General features: G+C 37.9%; 2 protein-coding genes across 2 annotated transcripts in view; one reads left to right on the top strand and one right to left on the bottom strand.

Moving 5' to 3' along the window:
• The window catches only part of LOC139756380 (uncharacterized), a 127,445-nt gene that overhangs the window by 26,177 nt on the left and 88,695 nt on the right, over positions 1–12,573 (top strand). The window lies entirely within an intron of this gene.
• Positions 1–12,573, bottom strand: part of LOC139756382 (heparan-alpha-glucosaminide N-acetyltransferase-like) — a 42,505-nt gene that overhangs the window by 21,882 nt on the left and 8,050 nt on the right. The window contains 4 exon segments of the mRNA XM_071675779.1: positions 258–361; positions 2,824–2,927; positions 6,374–6,489; positions 8,359–8,585. Coding sequence (XP_071531880.1) covers positions 258–361; positions 2,824–2,927; positions 6,374–6,489; positions 8,359–8,585 — 551 coding nt within the window.

Genomic DNA, 12,573 nt, shown 5'->3' with positions numbered 1-12,573 from the left:
CTACCTAAATTCATTGCAAATCTTGATGTTTCATGAGTTCATATGAGTGTTTCCCACTTACAAATGATGAAAACTTGTTCAAAGTTTGTAAACATTAATCACCACATATTCCAAAACATTCCTCATCTGAGCTTATAAGAGCAGTTTCAAGAAATCTGCAGAACTATTACATACAAGAGGTGATAATCCAATACTCAAGAGTAGTTAGGGTCTTTAATTGTCCTATATGAAAAAAGATAAAATATGAAAACCCTTACGGTACTGTTAGAAGTACAGGATGTTTCCATGCCGTATCCAAGAAATTTTGCACACTGCCACATGAAGTTTAACATAAAGAAGAAGACTACAGCCATAATCAGTGCTGAAAAGGAAAACATATTATTCACCTACACATATGTATATTTTTTTTATCATATTTAATCACTGTTTCCCGCATCAGCAAGGTAGCGCCAGGAAACAGACAAAGAATGGCCTATCCAATACACATTAACATACATAAATGCCTATACACACACATATACATATCATCTTGTAAATACATATAAATACTTGTAAATACATATACATATACATACACTGTGGTTAATATGTTAGGGCTTACTCAGAGCAGAGCTGTATTATATAATATACCAAATTATACTGTAACATTGATATAGCATGAGTGAGTCATAACGAGATGTTGTGTAAATATGCAAATAAAACTTTGAATAATCTTCTTTATTTTAATAAATACTTTGTTATATTTGTACAATGGACAAACTCCTCCCTCCACCAAAAAAAATTCATAATTTTAGACATAAAACTCCTTTACTTATGATTGCCCTTGATATATGAGTACACACATAACAATATCCAGAAGCAATTAATTTCCTTATTTAATCACCATATGCATGAAATGTTATTACAGGTTGCCCCTATCATCCCTTTCAGTGGACACAGAAAAATGTGTTTAACACTTTATTATTTTCTAGAAAGCAAGTCTTCTTTTTTAATAGTGGCCCCACAAAGTCGAATTACCCCTATAACCCAACATCTCACTTTGCCTATCTCTAGTTAACAAACTAAACAGCACCCAGGGTAGAAAGTGATGATAAGATGTGTCATTGCCTGAGGAAGTAAATTAGAATAAGGCTGTTCGTCACAATGAAAGCCACCCATAAAATCTTGCTGAGGTAAAAATAATCTCTACATTCTTTTAGTTTCCAGTCTACAGCAGACACTATAGATTCAATTTTGCATCCATGTGGTACTTAAAATTTTTATAATTTTCAACAGCAACCTTGTTTCCATCTAAAAGAACCTTCTATGCCATCCTGTCTCCATCTATATAGGTTTAGGATACTGTATAAGTTTAGGATACTATAACTGTCATCCAGCAGATAACTTCATCATAGGCAATCAGGTTTTCTGTTATCTAACATTCCCTAAGTATTCCCATGTACAACCAGTGCTTTGTTGAGGTTCCATAAGGACAAGACCCATAAAGAATTAGGAAGGATCTCCCTGGGTAGACATCCTCCAACTTTGTTGCCCTAGTAAGTTGGAGGTACACTAGGAGAGACAAAGGAACCTTAGGTCATGGGGTCTGCCTTCATCTCCCATCACTGGTAACAAAAATTACAAGATTTTGACTGAAAAGTTAGGAAAAAGATGAGCAACAATTGGCATACTGTGTGCTGAAGAGAATCTCCACTGTGATTTCTTACGAAAACAATCCCATGAGATATGGTTTGGACTATGTCGTAATAGATACACTTTGCCTTAAGTGCCCTTACTAAACCATTAGTAAAGGGCTAGGAGTCTACCAATGCCTACCCTATCAATGAAACAAAGGAGTATCAGATGGCCTCACTCTGGGGCATGGTCTTTTGGTGTGAGAGCACAAATATAACAAAGGAAGAAAGCCTAATGAGACAATTCATTTCCTCTTCTACTTTCTTTCTTCTCAAAAAAATATCATAATACTATATAACTAAAAGCAAGATTGATTACTAATAAATTACTGTTGGGCTAAAAGAGCATGATCAGTTAGAGTCTTGTAACCAGGCATTGACAGGACGTGAGATGAATACATGAAAAATATAAAGACTTGCCAAAAGTGACCAAGAGCATGTTCATTAGCTAAGCAGTACTAGCTCAAAGATTTTGAAAAATCTATGCCATAACATGATGTGACTGAATGGATAAATTCTTTGTTTTACAACTCTTAAGCATCAACTTTATACCTCTTTAGGAAGGGGTTATCACACATAATTTAACTGGTTACTACAATTGCTCTAAAGTATGGGATGGCTGGGCATTCTAAAAACCATCCTTCATTTCTTCTTAGGCCCCTTGCTACCAATATTTGACTCATACAATAGAGTTACATATGCTTGCAGTGTGTAAGATAGTAATATGTGTAACGTCATAGCCAGGCCCAAGAGGCTTTACATACATATTTCCCATGCGACAGCCATCAGTCAGCTCCATTCATTGAACTGACAGCATCTCTTACTTATTTTACACCACATGTGCCACAAGCTAACCACAGGGAGAAATTTCCAATGAACAAACAAACATTCCAGACTATTTTCTAAAACAATATGTCCTGAGACCGCATCTCAGAAACTTATTCACACAGAGTTGTTAAGACATTGTGAGATAACTTCCAGTGAGTAGTACTAGCTATCATATACTGCACAACTGTATGAGAAAGATTTCACTACACTCATCATTAATATATGTGAAAATATAAGAATTAAAACATTCTTGTTCGTACAAAATCCAGAAAATTATTTAGTGACTTTCTGTGCAAAAAAAAAATAGAACATTTTTACTTACGTAAATATATGTTTTGGGGTTTATCAAGGACATGCATTGATGAGACATCCATTGAGCTGATCCCCAACTGGTAGGAGCCATACTCCCCAAAATGATAAGTTAGTCTGCAAAACAAAACACGAAATTAGCTGAAGCTACATGCAGCTCTCCAAGCAAAAGTAAACTCCTGCACTGATTAAATGAAGAATGAAATCATTGAGAGAAAACATACTTTGCAGTGTAAAATGATAATCATGATGATACCTGTCCTATGCAAGTGCCATGAACACAATTACTCTACGGTTACATCTTTTATAAGCTAACATCTCTTTCAACTGTCTTTACCTCAGTAATATCTCCTAAGTTGGAGGTGTTAAATTAATTTAGTCATGGATGAAATAGAACAAACTGCACATCATATTCCACTGTAGATATCACACTGCTTGGTGCCTAAGCCAAATTATAACCTTAAGTTTCCTAAATGTAATCCTACACAGTAGTTGTTCAGTCACTTCTCATTAAAAATGTGAGGTTAATGATGAAACAAGACCAATCTATGTCTATTTGCTGGCATAGGAATGACCAAACAACTAAGAACAGTGGTCTGAACATTTTATTTTTTTTTTATTATACTTTGTCGCTGTCTCCCGCGTTTGCGAGGTAGCGCAAGGAAACAGACGAAAGAAATGGCCCAACCCCCCCCCCCCATACACATGTATATACATACGTCCACACACGCAAATATACATACCTACACAGCTTTCCATGGTTTACCCCAGACACTTCACATGCCTTGATTCAATCCACTGACAGCACGTCAACCCCGGTATACCACATCGATCCAATTCACTCTATTCCTTGCCCGCCTTTCACCCTCCTGCATGTTCAGGCCCCGATCACACAAAATCTTTTTCACTCCATCTTTCCACCTCCAATTTGGTCTCCCTCTTCTCCTCGTTCCCTCCACCTCCGACACATATATCCTCTTGGTCAATCTTTCCTCACTCATTCTCTCCATGTGCCCAAACCACTTCAAAACACCCTCTTCTGCTCTCTCAACCACGCTCTTTTTATTTCCACACATCTCTCTTACCCTTACGTTACTCACTAGATCAAACCACCTCACACCACACATTGTCCTCAAACATCTCATTTCCAGCACATCCACCCTCCTGCGTACAACTCTATCCATAGCCCACGCCTCTCAACCATACAACATTGTTGGAACCACTATTCCTTCAAACATACCCATTTTTGCTTTCCGAGATAATGTTCTCGACTTCCACACATTCTTCAAGGCCCCCAGAATTTTCGCCCCCTCCCCCACCCTATGATCCACTTCCGCTTCCATGGTTCCATCTGCTGCCAGATCCACTCCCAGATATCTAAAACACTTCACTTCCTCCAGTTTTTCTCCATTCAAACTCACCTCCCAATTGACTTGACCCTCAACCCTACTGTACCTAATAACCTTGCTCTTATTCACATTTACTCTTAACTTTCTTCTACCACACACTTTACCAAACTCAGTCACCAGCTTCTGCAGTTTCTCACATGAATCAGCCACCAGCGCTGTATCATCAGCGAACAACAACTGACTCACTTCCCAAGCTCTCTCATCCCCAACAGACTTCATACTTGCCCCTCTTTCCAAAACTCTTGCATTTACCTCCCTAACCACCCCATCCATAAACAAATTAAACAACCATGGAGACATCACACACGCCTGCCGCAAACCTACATTCACTGAGAACCACTCACTTTCCTCTCTTCCTACACGTACACATGCCTTACATCCTCGATAAAAACTTTTCACTGCTTCTAACAACTTGCCTCCCACACCATATATTCTTAATACCTTCCACAGAGCATCTCTATCAACTCTATCATATGCCTTCTCCAGATCCATAAATGCTACATACAAATCCATTTCCTTTTCTAAGTATTTCTTACATACATTCTTCAAAGCAAACACCTGATCCACACATCCTCTACCACTTCTGAAACCACACTGTTCTTCCCCAATCTGATGCTCTGTACATGCCTTCACCCTCTCAATCAATACCCTCCCATATAATTTACCAGGAATACTCAACAAACTTATACCTCTGTAATTTGAGCACTCACTCTTATCCCCTTTGCCTTTGTACAATGGCACTATGCACGCATTCTGCCAATCCTCAGGCACCTCACCATGAGTCATACATACATTAAATAACCTTACCAACCAGTCAACAATACAGTCACCCCCTTTTTTAATAAATTCCACTACAATACCATCCAAACCTGCTGCCTTGCCGGCTTTCATCTTCCGCAAAGCTTTCACTACCTCTTCTCTGTTTTTTTTTTTTTTTTTTTTTTTTTTTTTTTTTTTTTTTTTTTTTTTTATACCTCGTCGCTGTCTCCCGCGGTTGCGAGGTAGCGCAAGGAAACAGGCGAAAGGAATGGCCCAACCCCCCCCCCATACACATGTACATACACATGCCCACACACGCAAATATACATACCTACACAGCTTTCCATGGTTTACCCCGGGCGCTTCACATGCCTTGATTCAATCCACTGACAGCACGTCAACCCCTGTATACCACATCGCTCCAATTCACTCTATTCCTTGCCCTCCTTTCACCCTCCTGCATGTTCAGGCCCCGATCACACAAAATCCTTTTCACTCCATCTTTCCACCTCCAATTTGGTCTCCCTCTTCTCCTCGTTCCCTCCACCTCCGACACATATATCCTCTTGGTCAATCTTTCCTCACTCATTCTCTCCATGTGCCCAAACCATTTCAAAACACCCTCTTCTGCTCTCTCAACCACCATTTATAAGGGTGAAATGCACATTTTGGGAGGCAATGAACTGGACTGATGTGGTATACAGGGGAGGTGACATGCTGCCATATGAAGGGCAATTGAAGCTGTCAGGGTAAACCAAGGAATTGTGTGTGATGCCTTACTGGGGTGGTGGTTTTCTGGTTTGGGTGCATTATATATTATTGCTAGAGAGTGGATGCAAGTAATTGAAGCCAATGTTTTTCTCTCCCTGTCATTACATTGCTAAGGAAGGAAGCAATGAACAAATATACAAATGAAAATAATTGGTATATATTAGCTCCAGTACCATACAAAAAACATTAAGTTACAAGATGTTTACATCACAAATAAAAACAAACAAAAAATAATAATATTTAAGCTCTTATGGGTATACAAGAAAAAAAAACTTAAAGTGCTAGATGTTCACACCATAATTCATAACTCATATTTCTAAAATCCATAAAAATCCAAAATCTGCACATTGCTTGGTCCTATTGGTTAATGATATTTTGATATTCTCACAGTGATATGATCTCAAATATTAATAAAAATGGTGTGCATAGTGATGAAAGGCGAGAAAGTTGCCCATTTGGCTCACAAGTTATCTGTGCTTGCAAGTGGAACCACTGAACCTGTAGGAATACTCTTAATAGTATCAAATCTGAAAATTTTGTTTACCATGAATTCAATAAGTTAATAACAGTAGAACATAAAAAAATAAAGTGACAAGATACTGCATATAGCATAATCAAACATACCTGTGTAAGTCGCTTCCACTCTCATTTCTTATGTACATATCAGTTGGATACGTTGAGTTGACAATTAGACCTTGAGAAGTATTGGGGGCAAGGGTGAAGTAATGCCATGGGGAACACTGTTGGGTAGTCAAGAAATAATCAAGTTATGTCTGGTTAAATTCCTACTATCTCCATATTAGTGTTTATTTATTAGCCTGAACACAAAGCCTGCCCAAGGTAATACAGATCATGATTTGGTTATGTCAAAGAGGTGAAAGGAACCGTCTTATGCCCTTCATATCAAGACTGCTGATCATAGTTTTTGTACCATTAAAACCAAGCTACTAAACTACACTTAACCCTTTCACTGCAGCAGTCTAATATCCAGGGACACTTATGTGTGAAGGATATTCTCAATGACTTTATTCTAAAATAATATCTTCAGTTTGTTATTATGATTAATTGGAGTAGAATTTTCTAAATAGAATAACATACAACTCGATGTGTTATGCATCCTTTAATTTATGCTGCTCCAATGCTGGGCATGGCATCCCATGGGTATCTATCTAACTTCCTGCCCAGGGAGCCCCTTTTATCTTCTCTGGAGCCCCTGCAGCACTCAGGAAGCCAGCCACATTCACCAGGTGAGACCACAGGTCATAAAGTGTGGTTATGATGTGTGTCTGTCTATGTAGGAAAAGCAGGGCAACCGAGCAGTAAGCGCTCAGTGTTTTCATTGTGGTAATTGTACTGTGCACATAAAGGGTCTTGAGATATGTTAAATCAGTGTGTTACGTTGTAGGGATGGACGATGTCCACAGCAAAGCTGAGAAAATGCAATCTGTACATGGCTGAGTAGGTAATTTCGCAGGGGTTATGTTGGGAGGGGTTGTGTTTCATACTCAGTGGGAGAGACACTTATTTAATGCATGTTGGGTAATTTCATTGTTTTTACTTTTTTGTTTGTTGATTCTGTTGGGGAAGGAGGGATCTGAGAGTAGAGGTTGCATTGGTAAGCATTTTCTTTCTTCTTGGGAGATGATGGCTAGTCATGTAGTATTTTGGTAGGGAAGGATACAAAGCTGTTGCAAATAGGACAGCTTTTTAAGATAATGTGAGTTTAAAGCTCAGTCACCTTTTTGTGATGCACCTCACTCAAACAAAAAATAGTAAAAAAAAAAGATAGATATATTTTGAGCTTATTTACTGATTTCTTCTCATAATACCCTCTTACTATAAGGACCAGTGGTAAAGTAAACTACTTACATACACATATTCAAACATCAATAATAATAAAAGACTTTCATTAACAATCTACAGTGTGTGTCATTACATTCATTTGTATGCTTGTCCACATTACACATTTTGTAATTATTCCCTCATGTTTAAGAACAGAGGGATGTACACAATAACAACAGAGGGGTATTGACAACAAAGACTGTACTGTAGTAATTTCTTTAAACATGTCAAATATCAAATGTCCTTACTATCATTTCATATGAATACTCCCTTCCCTTAGTCTCCACCCAGCTCATCACTCACTTCTGCATTAGGTAATAATTCATTTCTAATACCTTCATTAGAAGTCATGTTGATGCTCTACAGATATTGAAAGCAACATGTTTTGCTGAATAGTGAATGAAAAAACACCAAATTTAAGTAATATAAGCTAAGCCATTTTTGGGCATGAGACATCAAAGCCTAAGTCACAGAACATCTAGCAACCCCATCGAACTGTTGAGGGAATGCCATAAAGAATACAACAAAAATACAATAGTATATAAGCCTTCCATGAAGCTGACACATGTTACTTGCATTAGCATCTGACAGAAGATAACAAAGGCTGCCTGAGGACCATTGACACATTATAATGCATAGTGACTAGGCTTTGTAAAGGAATTCAGAGTTATAACAAGACTTTGAAAGAGTATTTAACGTCTTTCATTTGAAACAAAAGAAAATGTCTTTTGAAGCAATGACCAGCATGATACATTCAACATTCTCACCTTGTAGCACTCAGCTGCTTGTGCCCAAAGTTGCAGATTTATTTCCACATCAGTGTTGTTGACATTCAAACAGGCTTGTCCAAGCTTGAGATGTACAAACTTTTGTCCAGTATTGCATTTTGGTGTGGAAGGTTCAGTCAGTGACATGATCAGTGATTCTAGCAGTATGCAGATGAAATCAATATCCAATACTGTTGCTACCACTGATCCTGGCTCATCACTTGAACCTGAAGAGAGGTTTATGATAATTGACCTGTGTGTACGTTATCTGTTTGTGCAGTACAGGGGGATATCTTAAGACATGGGCTATACTGCTTACCCTTTCATTGCTGTCATACAACATCCTACTTGTTTTAACACTTTTTGCCCCATTATTTCATTTACCTATAGATTACTATAGAATGATCTTTAAAACATCCATTCTAATTTGTTTCTTAAGATTTCTGTTTTGCTCTGGTATATGTAATTATTTTTACAGTACAGGGAGAGAGTTGTACGATCATGGAACTGCATCTGTTGAACTCATTCTACTTTCGTAAAATGTCTTCTAACAAATTTCTTGCTTCTTAATATAGCTTTTGGTTGCACTGTCTATGCATCTTTTGAAGAACTGTTCATTGTAAACATCTTCATACAGGTTTAGAAACTTAACCCTTTCACTTTGACATTTGTGATATCCAGGGATACTATGTATGAATGATAACCTCAAATACCCTATTCTAAGACTATATTTCTTTAAGTTTGTTATTACATTTAATGTGTGCATGTGTGTACACCTGCAGAACTGTATATATACCCAGTACTGCTTTTGCTCTGTAGTGTATCGTATGAACTGAAAACTGAAAATGCTGAGGGTAGTGATGATGACAGCTTCTGGAAAGGAGTCACTTTAACAAAAGCATCACTGTGAGAAAGAAGAAAGAAATTTAGATATCATAGAAGCTATCTTAGATGATTAATAATCATCCACTATCCTGCTGTAGGTGTGGAGGAACTTGCGGTAGGACCTTCAATCATCCCCCATTGTCATCAGTTCAGCAACATCATCAACAGAGCTAATACAGTAATAATACTTTATATTTTTGCAAGTAAAGAATTTTAAAGTAGGGTGGACTAAGTACTTTGTGCCAACTTCTGTTGTATTTCTAATGTTTTGATATATTGAGAAATTTAAGATGTACGTTTTTAGACTATTGTAGATGAAGCCCTATTCATGTATTACATACTTATTTGATGAAAAGTCTGATACCATATGCATTCAATATTCCAAGGGAAATAGCAAAGACATTTGGTAACAGAGGTTGTATTTGATAAGCCAGTCCCTCTCAATAATGAAATCCTTTCAGTAATGACATGATTGGGATTGAATTATCATTAAGAGGTTCTGCTGCATTTGTACAAAACAGAGTTTTGTACTTGGCTTTATCTTTTGAACCTTCTCAACAGTTAAACAACTTTTTTAACTTTATATACAATCATCATTTCAAATTTCATCACTTAGCTTCTTTCATTAGTCCATTTTGCTGATGCTATGAGAGTAGAGTATTTCTTTACATCTTTTCAAGTGGGTTTCTTGGTTAGTTCCTCATTATAGCCTCTGGTTGCTCTGCCTTTGCATCTTTCAAAGAACTGTTTGTTTTGTTTAAAGCACCCTCAAAGTGGTTAAGAAAGTTGAGGGTTATAATAGTCACCCCTTACTCTTCTTGTGACCATAAGTTACAAATTCATGGCTTTTAACCTTGCACTGTAGCTCATCTTTTAAAATTCTGTTACCATCTGTGTTGCCCTCTTCTGCACCTTTCCTATCATTTCTGTATGATTCTTTATGTGGACTAACCACCTCTTCTGCACCTTTCCTATCATTTCTATATGATTCTGAACGTGGACTAACCAATCTTGAGTAGCATATTCTAGTTTTTGCTGTGTATAATTTGTTGAACATTTTCTATCCATGTCCTTAATCTAGTGACTGCTAATGTTTGATATGCCTCTAATAGTTGCCTAAGTGTGCCCTTTACAGCCTGCCTGTCCATCTGTTTATTTGTCTATATCTCTTAAAACCTGTTCCCTCCAGGAACTTCCATCAAGGGGTGGCCATGGCAAAAGAGTCTCCTCTTATCCCTAGGGTCCTTTAATACCTCCCTCACATATATCATTCATTGCTTTAAAAAATTCCACATATGTTAAGGAGGGAGTAGTGGGTTACAATACAATATCCGGCAAATCAGACAATGTTTCCAAGTACCTTTACCATATTTATTGCACTTGGCTGGTCAGCACCTATCAAAATGCTGAGGAGGACAGTACAACCATGTTTCTGGGCATGATATAACACAGAGACTATTATGAATATGTAACAAATACTATATATATAAAGATGTAGATATGCTGGAAGCCACAAGGAAAATGAATCATGAAGATTTGAACACTTGATATTTCATATCTTCAGGAATATCTAAAACACTTCACTTCCTCCAGTTGTCCATTCAAACGTACGTCCCAATTAACTTGTCCCTCAACCCTACTGAACCTAATAATAACCTTGCTCTTATTCACATGTCCTCTCAACTTTCTCCTATCACACTTTTCCAAACTCAGTCACCAATATCTGCGGTTTCTCACTTGAATCATCCACCGGTTCTGTATCATTGGTGAACAACTGACTCATTTCCCAGGCCCTCTCATCGCCAACAGACTGCATACTTGCCCCTCTCTCCAAAACTCCTGCATTCACCTCTCTAACCACCCCCATCCATAAACTAATTAAAGTAAAAAACCATGGGGACATCACACACCCCTGCTGCAGCCTGACCTTCACTGGAACCCATCACTCTACTCTCTTCCTACTCGTACACCTCCCTTACATCCTTGGTAAAAATTTTCACTGCTTCTAACAACTTGCCTCCCACACCATATATTCTTAATATCTTCCACAGAGCATCTCTATCAACTCTATCATATGCCTTCTCCAGATCCATAAATGCTACAGACAAATCCATTTGCTTTTCTAAATATTTCTCACATACATTCTTCAAAGCAAACACCTGATCCACACATCCTCTACCACTTCTGAAACCACACTGCTCTTCCCCAATCTGATGCTCTGTACATGCCTTCACCCTCTCAATCAATACCCTCCCACATAATTTCCCAGGAATACTCAACAAACTTGTACCTCTGTAATTTGAGCACTCACTTTTATCCCCTTTGTCTTCGTACAGTGGCACTATGCAAGCATTCCGCCAATCCTCAGGCACCTCACCATGAGTCATACATACATTAAATAACCTTACCAACCAGTCAAAAAAACAGTCACCCCCATTTTTTTTTTAATAAATTCCACTGCAATACCATCCAAGCCCACTGCCTTGCCGGCTTTCATCTTCCTCAAAGCTTTTACTACCTCTTCTCTGTTTACCAAATCATTCTCCCTAACCCTCTCACTTTGCACACCACCTCGACCAAAACACCCTATATCTGCCACTCTATCATCAAATACATTCAACAAACCTTCAAAATACTCACTCCATCTCCTCCTCACATCACCACTACTTGTTATCACCTCCCCATATATATATATATGGCATGTAAGGTGCATGACCTCATCATATGAGGTGGAGCTGCAATGACAACAAGACCTCCAAGTCCTTCCACAGATTTCCTTGCAGCTTAATTCCTGCTATATAATATTAATTTTGAGGTTTTCTCTTACTGTTCCATCTGACCATTTACTCTGGTTGATTTTCATCTATTATATATCAGGACTCCTTGTAAATTGATGCAATCTTCATCATTCCTTTACCTCCCCCATAACCCTACAATCTTTTGCAACCATATTCAGGTCCTGCATCACACCATTGCTAACCTTAACACATTTGAAGTAGGCTCCCTTGATGTGTGTCCTTAGTTTCCTTCCAGTTTGGTTTGAATATGTGTTTTTACTGATATGTTTTACTTTTTTGCACATGTTAATACAGCAATATAAAAATCCTGATTTTGATTTTTTCTTACCTGCAGCAGTGTAGCTCTGTGATTAACAAATTACTTGTGACAGCCACTATAAATATCAACAGTGCTAGATACTGTGACCATGAGTGATGTTAAAACAATAGTTTATTGTCTACATGTGTAGATAAGGACTGATACAGACAAGAACAGTACAGTACTTAAAAGAGCACTGCCAAAAGACAGTATTTCCTTAAAATTCATAAACTT

Source organism: Panulirus ornatus, chromosome 21 (assembly GCF_036320965.1).
Source record: "Panulirus ornatus isolate Po-2019 chromosome 21, ASM3632096v1, whole genome shotgun sequence".
Taxonomy (NCBI): Eukaryota; Metazoa; Arthropoda; class Malacostraca; order Decapoda; family Palinuridae; genus Panulirus; species Panulirus ornatus.
Note: the sequence above shows the minus strand (reverse complement) of the source record. Positions and strands in the feature narration are given on the sequence as shown.